The sequence below is a fragment of the Macrobrachium nipponense genome, chromosome 45 (assembly GCF_015104395.2).
Source record: "Macrobrachium nipponense isolate FS-2020 chromosome 45, ASM1510439v2, whole genome shotgun sequence".
Classification (NCBI taxonomy): Eukaryota; Metazoa; Arthropoda; class Malacostraca; order Decapoda; family Palaemonidae; genus Macrobrachium; species Macrobrachium nipponense.
In genome coordinates this window covers 1,329,878-1,349,259 of record NC_061105.1, presented here as the reverse complement: position 1 = coordinate 1,349,259, position 19,382 = coordinate 1,329,878, and the positions used below count along the sequence as shown (strand labels likewise).

Sequence of the window (19,382 nt, the reverse complement as noted above, 5' to 3'; positions counted from 1 at the left end):
GAGACTTCCAATTTGTTGTAAAATGAAGGTAAATGATTGAATATTACTAGAATGTAAGAGTTTTAGTTTACAATTGCGTTTTTTGACATTTCGGTCGAGTCAAAGTTGACCGAAGGTTGAAATTTTGCCACTTATCGTTATATAATGAAAATATTTCAAAACTGATAAAAAGTTACACCCATGGGTTGTTTTTTGTTGTATTCTACATGAAATTGCACACATTTTCATATATAAAACTTTATGTAACGGCTAATATAAACTGTGCAAACATTACAAAAATCTGACAAAAAAATTTTAGATTTTTTTGGCAGAGTTACGCCGCGGACGTAAGGGAAAAATAAAAAGTTTTTTTTTTCAAAAGTTTACCATAAATCAAAATATTGTGCTAGAGACTTCCAATTTGTTGCAAAATGAAGGTAAATGATTGAATATTAATAGAATGTAAGAGTTTTAGCTTACAATTGCGTTTTTCGACCATTCGGTCGAGTCAAAGTTGACTGAAGGTTGAAATTTTGGCACTTATCGTGATTTATATGAAAATATTTCAAAACTGATATAAGCTACAACCATGGGTTATTTTTTGTTGTATTCCACATAAAATTGCGCACATTTTCATATATAACACTCTATGTAACGGCTAATATAAAATGGTGCAAAAATTACGACAAAGTGACAAAATAATTTCCGAGATGTGTCGCTGTTGCTTTTTAGTGCGAGAAGAAAGAAATTCGCGCATGCGCGCCTGGGTAACGCTTGTAAACAAAACAACAGCTTGATCCTAACTCCCAGCATCCCTCAAGGTGCTTGATTCAAAATTTTAAGCCATGTTGGCCTATAACTATTTTTCCGCGAATATTTAAAAAAAAATTTTTAGCATCGATGTATTTTATGTCAATTAAGCACCAGACAGACAATTTTCGTCGATGTAAAATACGTCCAGTAGGCATTTAAGGGTTAAACTGTGGTATTTTTTATAATTGAACTGGTTGAGTTTAATTTATTGAATTTTTCTTTTCTGAAATTCATCATTATAATTTGCCCTTTGTGTTTTTTAAATGTTTGGCAACTGGAAAATATGTATATGCAGAATATAAATTTAGGGCATACTATACAGATGTCACTGATTTTCATCGTCTGAAGGGCTCTCCAAAGCTCTTAAGATGTCTAGTTTTCTGTTGCTCTTCTTTCATGCATAAATCTTCCATTTCTTGTTTATTCTCTTTATTCAGAAGTTTATGACTCTCGTGTCTAATTTTTGCCTTGTCATCTTGTATGTGCATTGCTTCTGTAACACCTTTTATCATCCAATTTGCTTTTCTAAATATGTTTGTTCTTCCATCTCCTTTAATGAGATACCAGTGAAAGTTGTGCCTCTGTACTACTTTTTTTTTTCCTTGTCACTTGGCTTTTTGGTATCCTTTCTCCTCTTTTAGATAATATTTATCCTCCTCCTCCTGACCTATTCTCTACCAGATCTTCAATGGTTCCTTTTTTCTTCAGTTGGTATCTTTTGTATATACTGTATGTATAGTCTCAACATGTCCCTTTTAAGTTTGTTTCACCAATTATATGAAGGTGATGAAAGTGTTGAACATTTTTGAGTCCCTGCTCAGGGGAACTAAGGAAACTAAAGATGCCAGTAAGGCAATCAGACCATGACTACCATGACCAGATTAAAGGTAGTCATTTTTGTAAGTGGTACTTTAACTTCTCTAAATAGTAAATTTTGGAATCATAAGTGTTAAACATCATTGGCAAGGTGAACTAATGTGGAAGTTAAGGGCTTTCTGTTATTAAGTTAGTTCCTCACTTGATTGCCATGACAATAGGCTTATATTCTAATTTCTGCTGAAGACTGGACCCATGTCTCCATCTTAATGAGAGGACAAAGTTTTCCCAATTTCCTTTCCTTCCTATTGGACGGTGAATAGGTAACTTGAAAGCCCTGAAGAAGTACAGTGGACTTTGTGCTCCAGTTGCTTTCCAGCATGTTTATTTTGCATTACCCAGTGGCTTGAAACATCTGTAAAGTGGGATGGTAAAGTTGGAGGTGACCAGCTGATAAAACAAAGCACTCATTAGGCGGGATCCACAGATCTGTGTGAAGGGCTAGGTCTCCATGGGAATAAATTTGTTGTCAATATTTACAAACCTGAGATTAGGTTGTAATCTGGTTTAAAGAAGTACACAGGGGCTTTGATCTAATTCCCTTTTTCCCCAAAACAGTCTGTGTTATATCTGTCTAACTGTATTGAATTGAATTGAATATGGAACTTAAGCCAAAGACCAAGCACTGGGACCTGTGAGGCCATTCAGCACTGAAATGGAAACTGACAGTAAAAGTGTTGATAGGTGTAACAGGAGGAAAACCTCACAGTTGCACTATGAAGCAATTGTTAGCAATTCTGGTGCTTATTCAATTTTATCTCATTCTCTCTCCATCTCTTAGTGCATAGGAGGACTGATGAAAATGGGGTGAAAGAGGGGTAGGAAGATACTTTATTTGCGTATGATTCACAAAATCTCTGTAGGCTTACTGTTCAAGTGCAATGACCTTGAAAGGAACACAAAAAGATTTATTGTGCTTACACTATACCTAATGCCACTGTTGAGATGACCCCAGTCCTTATGTCTGCACTTGAACGTGTAGATTAAAAATTTGTTCTACATATGTGTAATATATTAAACAGTTAAAGGGATAGGAGTAATTCTTGTTTTTTAAATTATAATCCAGTAGTATACTACTTCTGTCTTACATAACTATTGGGCCCGACTTATTCTGAAAGTATTTAGAAAGGTACTATTCGACAAGTTAGTAATTTCTGGTGTTTATTTAAGTAGAGGTGGGAGAACTTTGGGGGCAGGTGGTTATCTCTTGTTTTATTATTGTCATTATCATAATTGTATAATTTGTTAGCATAAGCTGTTTTTCCAAACTGTTATAAATATTTCAACTGGGCTAATTTTCCTTTTGATAGAATCTCCAGAATTTTTAAGAAAGGTTTCTCTCTCTCTCTCTCATTACTGTTTGTCTTGCTTTACTCCCAGTTACTGTTTCTGCTCTAAGATGGCAGCAGCATGAAATAAATGTTTTTTTTTTCTTTAATATTGTCATTTTTAAAAATTAGGTTAATGTATTCAGTATTAGAAAAACATACTACGATTTTGCATATTACATGTACTATATAATGTACTCTGTGGATTTCAATGAATGTGCATCTATGAAGGGTATGGTTTAGTCTACAGTGTAGAAAGAATCTTTATTTCATACACATTTTCAGGCATAGTCCTTAAGTTGTTAGTCAGGAATATATATTTTACATTATTATTTAGAAGACTCGAACCTACAAGTACGTAGTAATTTCTTATTAGTATAAACTACAAACACTTACTGCAGTAGTTTAATAGTCTCATTCTTGTATAAGAGTGAAGGCACAGAAACTGGTTGCACTTAGTAGTATGTATTTCTGTAGTATTTCAGAAGTAAAAAGTTCATTACATTTTACAAGAAAATGCATAATTTGGTCTTTAAAACACAATTTCATACAATCAACTTACCTGTCAGATATATACATAGCTAAGACTCCGTCGTCCCCGACAGAAATTCAAATTTCGCGCCACTCGCTACAGGTAGGTCAGGTGATCTACCGGCCTGCCCTGGGCGGCAGGGACTAGGAACCATCCCCGTTTTCTATCATATTTTCTCTGTCGCCGGTGGTATCAACATTGTTTGTTATTACCTCCTGACTTAGATTCATTTTTCAACATTTGATCAAACGTTTTTCGGCTTTTTGGTGACGTATTTGGATCGTGTTTTGGCATTCGCTACTGTGGACTGTGTTTGGAATACTCTTTTGGATTTTTTCTCAGTATGTCTGATTCTAATGTGAGTGTGAGAATGTGTGTGAATGTAGGCTGCAGGGTGAGGATACCGAAAGCTTCGGTTGATCCTCACACTGTATGCCGTAAATGTAGGGGGGTTCAGTGTTCTGCTATTAACACTTGTAAGGAATGCGAGGGTTTGAATGCAGAAGAGTGGAAGACTTTGACTTCTTATTTGAAGAAGTTAGAGAGGGATAGAGTTAGACGACTGAAAGGTGTAGTTCAAGGCCTATTGAGCCTTTCACGGATAATTCTAACCCTACTACTGTAGATTCTATATAGATCTCATTCTCAGAGTGTCTTTTCGGATTCGGCATCGGAAATCGCCAATCTGAAAGCGACTATTAGAGACATGAAGTCCAAGATGGCTGACTCGAAAGGTAAGGCTAGTGATAGTGAACATTTTAGTGAAGTGAGTCCTATCAGTGTTGTGGAGGGGGCGTTTGATCGTCCCTGCGGCGCTCCCAGGCCTAGACCTCTTCCAAGCTCCCATGCCCAGAGGAGAAGGAAAGTCGAAAGCCTTAAGGAGGTCGTGGGGAATCCCCAAACAACGGTCAGACGTCCCTTCAGCTAGCTCTGCTTCATGGCAGCCAGCTCAAGGGCGCTATAGGAAAAGCGTCCTTCGCGAGTGTTTCTCGTCCTCTCCCTCTCCCTCACCTAAACGAGGGTGGAAGGAGTCGAACTTATCGAGACCGCTGAAGCGTCATATGAAGCAAGACATTGATTCGAGCCCAGAGCGCTTCTCGGATGACGCCCCGCTGCTATTAAGAAGGCGAAGGTGGCGTCAGCGTCACCTGACGCTTATGAGGAAGTACCCCATCATGCTTCTTCCCCGAGTGATGACGAGAGGCGTCATGCATAGACGTGGGAGAAGCGTCAAGAAAGAACTAATTATGGCGGTTCAGGAACAACTGTCATCTCTTGTGGGAGTTTTAGCGCCCCGTCGGAAGGACGTGACGCTTCCAATTAAGAAGTCTCGTCCTCTCTCACCTGCTCGAAGAGAGAGTGTTGTAAGACAAGAAAAACGAAAGACGTCTTTTAGAAGTGAAGCGTCATTTCAAGCGGATCTGAGACGTGACGCTCCATCCAAGATTGTGACGCCGAGTAGGACGCCCTTAGAGAGCGGAGCGTCTTCCAGACGCGAAGCGTCATCAAGACGTCAACAAGAGACGTCATACAAGACGCTCGGAGAGCGGGAAGCGTCATACAAGAACTCTTCTACAGTGCAAGAGAAGCCGCAGGTTGTGACGCCTTCCAAGTCTATCAAAACGGGGAAAAGGAAAGAGTTTCATTCCCTTAGCCCCTCTCCTATCAGAGTTTGTCTCCTCCAGAAGAGGAAAGTTCAGAAAGGAGAACGGAAACTCAGATATATCCCGAGTTGGAGGAAAACTCGGATGATGACGATCATGGAAGAGAGGGCTTGTCCAACTATAAGGTGTTGACTACCCTGCTTCTTGAGGAATACGGAGACGAGTTGACTCCGGCTGCTCCTCCTTCTCCACGCTCGCTCTTTTCTAGTGCGAAGGCGAAGAAGCCCTCGTCTTTTGTTCCTGAAGATGAAGCCCACCATCTCGATGAAGCGGGCTTTTACACGCCTTAGACTCCTGGATGAAGTCGAAGAAAGACTTAGTCAGGACAGTATTTTGCATGCCTCCAGCAAGGTTAGCTGGGAAAAGAGGCATATGGTACAAGACGGGGGAGAATATGGGTATCGCTCTCCCTTCTACAACAGAGGCAGATTTTTTCGACGTTAGTTGACGCTTCAAGGCGTCCAAGTCTCAATTCTGCTCGAATTACATGGAGTATTTCAGAACTGGATCATCTCCTCAAGGGACTCTTCCATGTATTGGAAGTCTTCAACTTCTTGGATTGGTCCCTTGGGGTGATGTCCAAGAAAGCTCATGATTCAGAAGGGAATCGAACCTGAAGCCCTGTTATGCATTTTGTCTTGCATCGACAAAGCGGTACAGGTGGGATGGTCTTTTTGAAGTCTCTTCATTATTTGGAGCAGGTCTTTTAAAGAAAAGGACGGTGTATGGCGCCTTCTTAACAAAGGCAGTCTCGCATGCTCAGAGGGCAGCTCTACTGTATGCACCTCTGTCTGACTATTTGTTCCCTTCTCAGTTAGTGAAGGAAGGTGGCTCACCTCTTTAACTGAGAAGGGCGACGCAGGATCTTCTGACGCAGTCGGCTAGGAAGAAGAAACCTGCTTTAGTTTCTGACAAGAAAGAACCTAGCACTTCTATGCAGCCCTTTCGAGGTGGTCCGATCTCCAGACCTCCCGCAAGAAGGAAGGCTCCAGAGAAGAGAGGTAGGTCCGCCTTTGTCGCCCTCTTTAAAAAGGGAAAATGAAACATTTCTCTCCTCCAAGCACCAGTAGGTGCCAGGCTCCTGGGATTCGTGGAGGCCTGGACACTGATAGACGCAGACGCGTCTTCACTGAATATCATAAGGAAGGGATATCGTATCCCTTTCCTGAATACTCCGCCCCTAACGTCAATACCAAGGGAACTATCAGCCAAGTACAAGGACCCTGTGGTGCTTGAGGGATACCTCTTCGATCGATGGTGGAACAAATGTGGGACAAGAGTGCAATAGAACTAGTACTGGATCAAAAACTCCCGGGGTTTTACAATCGCCTTTTTCTAGTGGCGAAAGCCTCGGGAGGCTGGAGACCAGTACTAGACGTCAGCTCTCTGAACAAATTTGTTCAGAAGGAGAAGTTCTCCATGGAGACTTCTGCTTCAGTCCTAGCGTCATTACGACAAGGAGATTGGATGGTGTCTCTAGATCTCCAGGACGCCTACTTTCACGTCCCGATCCACCCTTCGTCGAAGAAGTACCTCCGTTTCATGACGGGGGGAAGGATCTTTCAGTTCAGAGCCTTGTGTTTTCGGCCTGTCCACAGCTCCTCAGGTTTTCACAAGCCTGATGGAGGAATGTGGCGAGATTTCTTCATCGCAAAGGAGTGAATGTCTCTATGTATCTAGACGACTGGCTCATCAGGGCCAGATCGGAGAGACAGTGCTTGGAGGACCTAAAGTTAACTCTGGAATTGACCAAGGCGTTGGGATTGCTTGTGAACCTCGCGAAAGTCTCAGCTGACCCCAGACAAGACCTAGTCTATCTGGGGAGTTCGGATGGATTCTCGGGGTTTTCGAGTTTTTCCTTCGCAAGAGAGAACCGCAAAAGGTTTGAGGATAATCTCTCTCTTCTTAGAGAAGCAACAAACGTCAGCGAGGGAATGGTTGAGCCTTCTGGGACGCTTTCCTCGCTGGGACAATTCTTCCCTCTAGGAAGACTTCATATCCGTCCACTTCAATTCTTCCTCAAGAAGTCTTGGAGCTGGAAAACCGGACAACTGTCGGACGTTTTTCCCATTCCAGTGGAGATAAAGGCACACCTACAGTGGTGGTTGCTACCTCTGGAAGAGAACAAAGGGATCTCTCTAAGAACACAGAACCCAGACCTAGTGTTGTTCTCCGACGCGTCGGAGACGGGTTGGGGAGCGACATTAGGCTCAGAGGAAGTGTCAGGCACCTGGGAACCAGCACAGGTGTCCTGGCACATAAACTGCAAAGAGCTCTTCGCCGTACACCTGGCCTTGAAGAGCCTAGAACCTCTGGTGAGAGACAAGTAGTGCAAGTAAACGTGGACAACACCACCGCACTTGCCTACATTCGGAAACAGGGAGGGACACACTCCTCGTTCCTTTACGAACTCACGAGAGACCTATTACTTTGGACGTCTCACAGGAACATCTCCCTGCTGACAAGGTTCGTACAGGGAGTAAGGAATGTGAGGGCGGACAGGCTCAGCAGGAGGAACCAGGTCCTTCATACAGAATGGACTCTGCACGAGGAAGTGTGTCTCGATCTCTGGTCTCTGTGGGGAACTCCTCATGTGGATCTCTTCGCAACATACATTTCAAAAAGGCTCCCAGTGTTTTGCTCGGTCGTGGAAGACCCAAGAGCGATTGATGGTAGACGCCTTCCTGCTAAACTGGTCTCGAGTGGACGTTTACGCTTTTCCCCCATTCAAAATCCTGGGGTTAGTAATGAAAAAGTTTGTGGCGTCAAAAGAGACGAGGATGACATTAATAGCCCCCTTTTGGCCGGCCCAGGAATGGTTCACGGAGGTGGTAGAGTGGATCGTAGACTTTCCAAGATCCCTACCAGGAAGGACGGATCTTCTCAAACAACCACACTCAAGAGGTACCATCAAAACCTCCCCGCTCTCGCTCTGACTGCCTTTCGACTATCGAAAGACTTGTCAGAGCGAGAGGCTTTTCTCGCGAAGTGGCAAGCGCGATCGCGAGAGCTCGCAGAACCTCCACTACGAAAGTATACCAGTCGAAGTGGGAGGTCTTTAGAAGGTGGTGTAGAGCCAAGAAGCTTGTCCTCCTCCTCTACCTCTATAGCGGAAATTGCTGATTTCTTGCTATTCCTGAGAGTAAAATCTCATCTAGCCGTATCCACAATAAAGGGATACAGAAGTATGCTCTCGGCTGTATTCAGGAACAGAGGATTAGATCTGGCAAATAACAAAGATCTCCACGATCTCATAAGATCTTTTGAGACTTTCAAAGTCTAAGGAACCCAGTACCTCCGAACTGGAACTTGGACGTAGTCCTCAAATATCTGTCTTCGGATAGATTCGAGCCTCCGCATCTGGCATCATTTAGAGACATAACTAGAAAATGCCTATTTCTTTTATCTTTAGCGACGGCAAAAAGAATTAGTGAGTTACAAGCTCTGCAGGATAAAGTAGGATTCAAGGGAGACTCGGCTATTTGCTCGTTTAAGACCTGTTTTTTAGCGAAAAACGAGAATCCCACGAATCCCTGGCCTAGGTCATTCGAAGTCAAAGGAATGTCGAGTCTCGTAGGCAGAGAAGCAGAGAGGTCTCTATGCCCTGTTAGAGCTCTGAAGTTCTATCTTCAGAGGAAGCGTCAGTTGGGAGGCTCTAGACAAGGTCTTTGGTGCGCGGTAAAAGACCCCACAAGACTGATGTCCAAGAATGCTCTAGCGTTCTTTGTAAGAAACGTCATTACGGACGCTCATGAAGGTCTGTCCTGACGAACAATTACAACTACTGAGAGTAAAAGCTCATGAAGTAAGAGCGGTTTGCGACGTCTCTCTCGTTTTATAAGAATATGTCGCTTAAAACATTATAAGATACGACATATTGGAGATGCAACTCAGTATTTGCATCTCATTACTTGAAAGACGTGCGTGTGACGTATGAGAAGTGCTTTTCTCTAGGTCCTATCGTATCGGCAGATACGATTCTGGGTACGGGAGCCGACACCAATCCTTAAATGTATATACTGTTCTTCTGTTTGGATATGGTCGAGAATCTCTTCGAACAATGGAGGATTCAGCTCGCACGGGCGGCCGTCTATGTTGTTCATAAGAGAATTCTCGTAATATCCAATTAGTTGAGTAAAAAATTTTTTTTTGAAAAATTATGTATGTGTGCGTAGTGGTTTTTGAGTTACGGTTTGTTGTGACGAGTTCGGGGATAAACTCGTAACAATCCTTAGTTCTAACATATGGTTAGGATCAGGTGGTCGGGATTGGTTGTGTGCTCCTTCATAAGGTGTATTGTCATATAAGTGGATCAGCACCCACATTGACAAAGTCCTTTTAGGCTCTGCTGAGTAAGTGGGTAAGACCCCATCGGCAGACCCACAAAACGAATCTTGGCCATAGATCACATATCTCGCTAAAGTTTCTTGAGGTGATGCAGACTACTGGGCAAACACCCACGAAGTCTCCCACCTATCAGGTAGGAACCAAGGTTTTATTTATACCTACAACATATGTTGTTTACCTGTCTATTCCATATAGTAGCTGTCTCTTACCCTCCACCGAAGGGTGCCAATCAGCTATGTATATATCTGACAGGTAAGTTGATTGTATGAAAATGATATTGTTATGTTACAATAAAGTTTCATACATACTTACCTGGCAGATATATACAATTAAAGGCCCACCCAGCCTCCCCCAAGCAGGAGACAGGTGGAAGAGAGAAAATATGATAGAAAACGGGGATGGTTCCTAGTCCTGCCGCCCAGGGCAGGCCGGTAGATCACCTGACCTACCTGTAGCGAGTGGCGCGAAATTTGAATTTCTGTCGGGGACGCGGAGTCTTAGCTATGTATATATCTGCCAGGTAAGTATGTATGAAACTTTATTGTAACATAACAATATCATTTTTACAAAAGTTTTGTTTCATTCTTAGTCATGATAAGTAGTTTACTTGGCAGGAGCAAATAGTGTAGTAACTAACCATATTTTGTGTAGGGTGGATATTACCAAGAGATACCAGAAGGAAGAATATTTGGTTTCTTAAGCATATTTCCCGCTGAAAAAAAATGTTACATTTTAATTTGAAGTGTTGAAAGTACATATTTTGAGTTTTTAAAACTTCAAATTAATTTTTTTCTAACTTAATCCTGTTTATGACTTGGTGTCTCCTCATTATTTGCATTTTGAACATTTTTTTTCTCAAGCTGTCAAGTAGTTTTTGCAGTGTCATATTAAAAGGAGGCATGAACTTTCAAAAGATGAAGATTAAGTTGATAATTGTTGATTGCCATAAAACTTTTCACTTGATTTACACGCAAAAAATGTATGGAGACTTTGCTTTTCTAGCCTTACCATACTTTAATGTCAAGTAATAGACATTAGAGTCAAGTAATTGCTCAGCTTTGCCAGTCATGTTATGGATTTTTCCATTACATGAGGCATATGTAGGTTTGTGCAAATTCCAGATGTGTCATTTAACTTGCAGAAAAGATCAAATGGCTCTGGTAGTTTGGTAGATGTGCAGAAGTTCTTGTCAAGTCATTTGTAATTGACTGAATACATAATGTGTTGTTTGATTCAGTAACAGTGGAATTATTGGGCTGGCAGGAGTGAAATTTGGTTAAAGAATTAGGTTTTTATTAAAGTATGATTTTTTTTCCAGAGTGGCATCTTAAAACAGTGCTTACCTGATATGCCAGTATATCTTTATAACTGAAAAAAAAATAATAAGAATAAGAAAGCTTTATTAAGGAAAATAGAAGGCAATGTCTTGCAGTAAGAATCTGTGGAATACGTTCATTATGCTTCTGAGAACTTAGGTCTAGATAAAATTGTGAATGCATAATTGCCAAGTGGTTAATTCTGCTCGTTAAGAGCAAAGAAGATACACGTAATATAAATATGTATGAAGATAATATAACTAAGTTCATCTTTTTCATGAAAATTCAACGAAAATGGGAAAGCACATGCATATATTATATGTACTTAAATAGTTTTGGGGGGGGGGGGGGGGGGGGGGGTGGGGGGGGGGGGGGGGGGGGGGGGGGGGGGGGGGGGGGGGGGGGGGGGGGGGGGGGGGGGGGGGGGGGGGGGGGGGGGGGGGGGGGGGGGGGGGGGGGGGGGGGGGGGGGGGGGGGTGGGGGGGGGGGGGGGCAGGATGGGATACTAGAGTTTATAATCCCCACACACAATTTTCCAAGGGTACTGTCAGATGATTTTAAAACCAAAATGATAACTTGCTAACAACCCTTGGTAATTGATTACTTTCACTTAAAAAATCATTATGATTGTAAAAATCGAGAGTGAAAATCCTTGGCACTGGTTAAAAAAATATTTCCAAAAGAAACTAACGAAAACTTCCTCAATTTTGTTGTAAAAAGACTACAAATATGAGGGTTTCATTGAAAAATCCTAATACGTAGTATATTGCTCAGTAGAGAAAATTGATTAAATTAAAAAGGAATGAATGGAAAACATTACAATAAACAGAAATAATAGTGAACAGTTGTAAAAGTCTGGTAATCTCTAGAACTGTTGACCAGTTGCCAGAAATAAGAGAGTAATTCAACAATACCCAAAGTAATGTATGCACATTTGCCAGGCTACCTGAGCCATCTGAAGTTTCCAGTATTAAGAACTGTTCAGGATTCACGTGCGATGTATAAATAAGCTGATGTTAAAGTAAGAACTTTGCAAGCCCAAAATTGATTATGGCAAGCATGAAATGTATTGCAGACAGTATGTATGCAGTTATTTCTTTTGCATTTAAGATGTAAAAGTAAGTTCATGGTAAAGGAATACCCTCACTTTACCTTTTGTGCAGTTATCGACTAGGCAACAATATATTTAAATAAAATCTGTGCTGACAAAGAATTTAATTAAGTTTAATATATTAATCTTATTAAAAATTTGGTCATGAATATGGGACTATGACCAGTGAAATTGGATACCAGTTGAATATTGCTTATGGAATGGAAAGTTACTTGCATTTTAATATGAATAATGTTTTTACCAGATCACTTAACTCTTAATTTCTAGACTCTAGTGGGCTGATCCAAAAAATTAATATTTAGACTTGTGGGCTGATCCAAAAAATATATTCATGTTTTAAAGAATAAAAATTCAAGTAGGAAAAGGATGAGGAGTTAACATTTCAGGTTAGTGTTATAACTTACAGTGGACATTCTCGCTCTTGATAGTTGGGTGGTGAATGTCTATATTATGGCTTCCATGGCACATTTTAAGTAATGCTAATGAAGAATTCCATTATGATGACTAGGAAGCTATAAAAAAGTATGCCCGGAAACATGGATTACTGTAGTATATCAAGAATATGGGTTCTGTTTTGCACGATACCAGCTCAGATAATATTTTTAAGTAATATAGATACAGATATTACAAGTAAAGAAAATGTGAAGAAGTAGCTTGGTCAGTCTAGTTTTACCTCTGGGAGGCTATTAGTAGAAATAAGGCATAAGAATGAAAACAAGAAATATCAAAGAGATGAAAATGAGTAAGAATGTTGGATTAAAAACCCTGCGCACATAGACATTTATCATTACAAAATGTTTAAACCTTGCACAATTAGATATGAATGTCATCAGTACAATCCTTTACTAACAAAACTATCAGATTAGTATTTCCAGAATTTTCCTTATTTTCTATTAATTCAACAATTCTAATAAAGCCTACAACTGTCAACTAGGACCGAGATTCATGCTTTGAGTTTTGTGATCTTGTTAAGCTAAATAGTGATTAAAAATAATTCATTTACTCAGACTATGAAATGTCTTCCAGCTTTGATATCTTAAAATGAAAGGTTCCATCGTTCAGATTATCTTTTATGACCACATACTAGGTTTTTTAAGTCATTTTACTTATCATGGCAAAGTTACATACACCTTATACATATTTTTATATACTTTTAAATAGTGGGTTAAGTAGATAGACAGATTGAAAACTAGATGTATGTATGTGCGCACATGATGTGCACATGTATATGTTCTGTATATTTTTTGTATAAACAAGTATTCACATTTTAAATTTTTAGTGTATTCATTGTAGTTAACTTATTGCAAAGCACTGAAATATGGCCCTGTTAATAGCTCTTAAAAATAAAAATAACTCATAATGAATGTAAGATACCTTTTGATAAATGTCACACAGTATTTAATGAAAGTCGATGTAGCTTGTTTAGTAGTTTGCTCAGCTATGTTACCTTGGGTCAGAGCCTCACTCGCAAATGGTCCAAACTGGTTGTGGTGCCTCAGCCAAGTGAGAAGACTAGGACTATTGCCGAACGTGATCGTGTCCTGTCTGAGAAAGTGATGCGCAAGACCGTACCTGTTGTGGACCCCAGCACAGGGGAAGTGACCGTGCAGACCACGGAGACTGTTGAACGCATCATAGAGCGTGAGGTGACCTAAGAATAATTGGTACTTTAGCTCTTTTAAGGAAAAAGGCATGGGGGAGATTGAATATATTACAATTAGTCTCTAGTAGGTAGACAAATTTTGTTCTTCATATTTAGCTATAGCATCTTATTTATACAGTCAAATCTTGGATGTATTGTTGTTGAAAAGTTTGTATTCATGGGGAGAGGTAAATGTGGTAAGACTTGATTTTTTTGCCATATTAAAAAAAAAAAAAAAAAGTTCATATAATTTTTTGTTAGGTTTCAGTGTGCATATAACAGGCTTATAGATTTGGGTTCACCATATTTAGGAATTGTAAGCTGTTTAGACCGTTTGTACATTAGTTAGAGGAAGCTTATGCTACAATTATTTTTGTATAGTTACTTAAGAAACATTTAGAAAAAGTTAGTTAAGGAAATGTGGTTCATCCTGGATAGCAAGGATAGTAGTCTCCCCCTAGTCTTATGAGCTTGCTTGGGAATGTTTCTACACAGCAAAGTGCTGTTATCATGGCACTGTATTTATTTTATCTTCTTGAGCCTGCGTCCACTGCTCCCCAAGCTGATTTTCTTCACTTTTAGCAAGAGTAGAAGCAACTGTTTCCTCACCTCCATGCAAAGTAGATCGCAGTAATGGCAGCTGGACAGCCATTACCCTCAGTAGCCATTATGCAGAACACTCTTCAACTGTGGCAGCAGACTGGTCACATCTTGCTTCTTCATTGTAGTATCTGAATATTCAGCTGGAAGGAAGTCACTGTCCTTTTGCAGTTTTAACATGGTGTTCCATATAGTGCAGTATCTATGTGCTCCTCCACATGATCTGTGGGGAAAACCGGGCATCGCCAACTACCTACTTATGCCAGTCGTTCACCTGAGGCACCTCAAGCAAGCTAAAACTACTTGGGCACTAAAGCTGAATCTTGGATAGTGAAGGGCATGCTTGATGGGACTGATGTAATTGTTAATGAATAACAGAGATGTCTTATTGTCACTTTAAAATCGATTTTAAAGTTTTATTTTCCATGAAGCACTTCTACTATGAAAATTCTAACCAAACTTGCAAAGAATTTGACATAATTTGAGACCTATAAACTAAATCAGATAACATGTTTTACAAGAAATATATACACACTTGCATTCTTTGGAAGCTAGATTTTAAAGTGACAGTATCAAGAACCTGCAAAAAGCTTGTCATTTTCTCATAACTTTTTACTGTTGCAACCTCTGCACCTAATTTTTCTTGATTCATACTCGTTTACTAGCTTTGTTTTTCCTAGTCATCATAGTTACTTAATCCTTTTCCACACTTTTCTTTATAGAACTTATATGTCTTTGTGGTGTCATGTCTTTGGTCACTTGGTATTCTCTGTGTCTTTTTTTTCCTTGCTGTAGTTATTTGTTTCTTAATGTCTTCAACTACTACTTTTTCCTGTTACTATTGCATAGATGCCACCTTTCTTTTTAGGTAACGTACGGAATCTCTTCAAATAAATTGGTATGTTGATATTTCAACATTCCCTTGGAATGGTGATGTATTTTTATTTAAATTGGTATGTTATTTCAACATTCCTTGTGAATGGTGATTTATTTTTGTGTTGAAATAAGGTATTTTTTATTCTTTTATTTTTGTTCTTTTATAAAATACAATTTGTATTTTACAAGCCCAGTAATTATTGCCTTATTCCATGCAATGATTCTTAGCCACACCAACTTGCTCAATTCTGAAACACAGATGCAAAATACAGTCATACATAGCCTAATATTTTATGATTATTTTGTATGAAAAATGTTTCATTTTGTTACAGTGTTATTCATTACAACCCCATTCATTATTTGATTATAATAATGGATTGAAAGTAGCCAGTAAGTCCAAATGCAAGACATGCACCTGTCACATGAGGCATGAATACAGGTACTCCAGGAAAACACATGTTCACTGTGTACTAGATATGAAGAATAAGTTTTGAATATTTTCCTAGCCTAATCTTCCCTATATGCCACAAATGTGCAATCTACCCACCTGTTCACATTCCTCGGTCCCAGTACTGCACTCCAGCTTATGACTTTGAACATCTCAACATGACTTACAACCCACAAATTCCTATAAGACAGAGAGCTCTCTCCTACCCTACCAAACACCAGTTCTATGTGTCCTCTTCTTCCCGCTCTGTTATTGTTTACTTTTCTACCCCACGCTGCCGCCATCTTGTCTTCTATGACGTCACAACGTAACTTGAATACGTCAAGACATTTTCTTAAAATCAAACTCATTTCCCTTACATTGAACATTGCCCATATTTCACCAATACAGAAAATAAAAATAAAACTGACTAAACTGATATATAGTCATGAGGATGAATGACCTATATCCCTTAAAACGGTTAAAATTTGTCATACAAGTCACATCACAGAGGTAAAATCATTGAAAAATATTTTTACAATGCTAAGTACCTGCTTTAAGGGTAATAAGAGGGAGAATAGTACCATAGCCTATGCTGAGTTACAGAGGACGCAGAAGAAGTGATTTGACTCCTGACCAATAGTGGTTGCAAACACATCTGTAGATGGTCTGAAACAATAGAAGGCATGACAACTGCAGAAAATTATGTATGTTAAGAGAAGATTGTTTACTACTGCACATCAGAATATATACTTGGAAGGGGGATGGGTATTGGCCACAAATAAGAATGATTCACAGAGGAATGTCATTCCGTGAGTAGCTTAAGAAAATGACTGCACAAGAAGATACAAGACCAGAACCAGAATCAGTGACAACTGGCATGATATTACAATGAAAGCTGCTGGTACAGTGAAGGTCACGGTTGCTAAGGATAATGGAACCTCAGGTTACGTCACAGTAGCTATGGTGGTGTCTGTTGGTGACATAGATACTGAAGGTGTCATGAGAAATTACAGTCTACAATGAGTAGAGGAGGCAATGCTGTGGACATTGCTGAAGTTTACAGACCCACCATCGCTTGTTGGCAGGTGAACAAACAGTCAGCAGCGAATGCAGAAAATACCCTCTTCTTCAAGTGATCAATAGTAGATGCATCAGCAGGTCTCTGGAACTAACAGTAAGGACAAAGACTTGAAGCACAGGATAAGGCAAAGCTAGGGAAGGAAATGCCCAAGAGGGCAAGTCATCAATTAGAAAAAACAGATGGCGTGACACAACATACAAATAATTGCACTTCCAACATTCTGGTATAAGTAGGCAGCATTGTGGACATGGACCTTTTCTAAAGAAACTTCAGTCGTGACTGCAGGTAAGTAACATGTGTTAGTGAAATATATATCTTCCGCTCGTAGGCACAGACTAATCACTGATCAATGGACCAGTTCACACACACAGGCGCTTTCTAAATAAAGGGGACCTTTAATGTAGATCCTTGTCATAAAGAACATAAGGAGCTGCAAGTGCTTTCCTAGTACAATGTGGTGCAATGAATTCCGTACTAAAATTCATCATAATTATACAAACAGAAGTAATGGGAAATAAATACCAATCAAAATAATTATCCCAGTGACTTCTCAAGTTCCCCATAAATACTAGGACACTGACATTAGGGAATGAAAACAAATCCTAAAATTTAAAAAATTATGAACATCAACCATTAACAAGGAGAATATGAACTTATTTTACAGTCAGTTATAATAAGTAGAAAGTACTGTAGTAAATTAGAACATAAAACGGTAATTGTAAGTCACTGTAAATTACAGGAAAAAAAAATACTAAATGTATATTTTATAATTCCTTGGCAGTGGTAAAAAAAATTAAGCCAAGGTGAGGTGATGAGTAGGCAATGCCCAAGGAGTACTGGAAATATTTACTGCAACAAAAGCAAGTAGTACTCACAACTACCATACGGCAGCAGTGACACCACCTGTCAGAAAGGCAAAATAACTGTAAAACATAAAAGTTTCCTAATACAGTGAAACTATGAGAATGGAGAATAGATAAATAGGAAGTGATAGAATCAGTGAAAAGGAATGGCACATTATACCAAATGGAGGAATTATGCTCATCTTGGAGAAGATACCTTGTAGGATGGCAGAGAGTGCTTTTGGCATATGCATGTGGCCTGTCTTTCAGGATTTAGTAAGTTGAGGTGCCCAGAAGAGCCATTGAACAAAATAAGGCTATTTATGATTAATAGGGTTTGGAATTAACATAATAGGGTTTGGAATTGACAATTTAGTCATATAACTGATTACAGTATACTCAAACTTTTCTGCCTACGGTATGTTGAATTTACAGATTTAATACACTGAATACAACATATCCCATATTATTTTTAAGAATTTTACTTTATTTTTTTCACTTTGTTTTTTCAAACATTTTTCTCTGTGAAATCTAATTTATTACATGTTATCCATTAGACCAACAAAGTATCTAATTATTGGAAAAGGGATTTTGTATATGCAATCCTTTTATCAAATGAAGGCCTTTTAAATAAATTTTAGAAATGAAAGAAGTGCTTAGACACATGAAGCAAATACTGATACATTATCATTTAGTGAGATCAATAGTGAAGAAGATACAAGTAGTATATGAGAAGAATTCACAGTAGTAAATGATATGGCAGGAGTTCCTTGATTGGCTTTTGTCACAAGAGAAGTAGCAGAGAAGAGTGGAGTTCAAAGACTGCTAAGTAATTGGAGATATTTGAGGAGAAAAAGGGAAGTGGCATGTTGCTGACTAGTTGGCATTCTGGTATAGTGTACAGCACAGATCAAAATTGAAAAAAAGTTGTGCGATGATGAACAGTAGGCAAATTCTTTTGGGGTCAGTGTCTACTAAGTACCTCCATTTAACATTGGCTATTTACTACAATTATACATATTGCTATTTTGTCTTATATTGGCAGATGTTTTAGTTTGTGTCTGGCTGTAGGCTAGGCTAAGTGTGCTTTTGACAAGGTACTGTATACTATGGCCTATCAAAGTTTAAGTTTTGGTCTGCTGGTATGTTTAGGCCGCTGATGTAAGCAGCAGAATTTTGAGTAAAAAGACTTACTTTATAAAATAAAAGTCAAACAAAAATAACAGTTGGTTATCCATAACTGAGTATGTTGAAGAATTAGGCAAAATCTCTTGATGTACATTGTGCTTCAAAACTAAATATAGTAACTGGGATAATGATAGCTTGCTTGGTGATGATTTCTAAGTAATGGAGTTCTTGTTATGAGGGTGCTAATCAGATCTCGTCTTCGGGAAAGAAGTCTTTCCAACTTTCCAACTTCATTTTGTAAAATTATTTGGCTAAATTTTTTATTTTTCTTTCAAGCAATGCTGCTGGCAGCCTCCAGTGTAACCTAATCGACAATGAATTTTATTTATTATCACTTGTCATTGTGGATACCACTCTGGATACTGCTTGTATTGATTTGTTTTCTCTGAAGATAAAGTATGATTTTATCATAGAGAAAATTTTGAATTTCAGAGAAAATTTTGAATTTCAGCTAACTGTAAGACTGTTTTCTATCTTACTGCATGATAAGCAGCATTTCACTGGTTATAATTGTTTCACTTTAATTTTTTATATGGCATAGACAGAATTTACCTTGAAAAATTCCATAATACTCTCTCTACTTTATAGGTGGAAACTTGCCGAGAAACATTGATGACACTTTCCCTAACTGATGCAGAAAATGCAAATGAAAATCCAGTTAAGACAGCTAGCAGCATAGAAGACCCAACTAGAGTAGAAGAGGAATTAAATAATAAAGATGATGTATATACTGACTCTACAGAGATGAAGGTACAAA

At 39.1% G+C, this 19,382-nt stretch overlaps 1 protein-coding gene across 13 annotated transcripts in view; it reads left to right on the top strand.

Annotated features, from left to right (window-relative positions):
• Positions 1-19,382, top strand: part of LOC135214262 (protein lap4-like) — a 225,576-nt gene that overhangs the window by 183,708 nt on the left and 22,486 nt on the right. For 11 of the 13 annotated variants that reach the window (XM_064248366.1, XM_064248365.1, XM_064248360.1 and 8 more), the window contains 2 exons: positions 13,424-13,612; positions 19,214-19,375. In XM_064248366.1, coding sequence (XP_064104436.1) covers positions 13,424-13,612; positions 19,214-19,375 — 351 coding nt within the window. The remainder of the gene's footprint in view (positions 1-13,423; positions 13,613-19,213; positions 19,376-19,382) is intronic. The other 2 variants (XR_010314317.1, XM_064248368.1) reach the window with 1 other exon arrangement.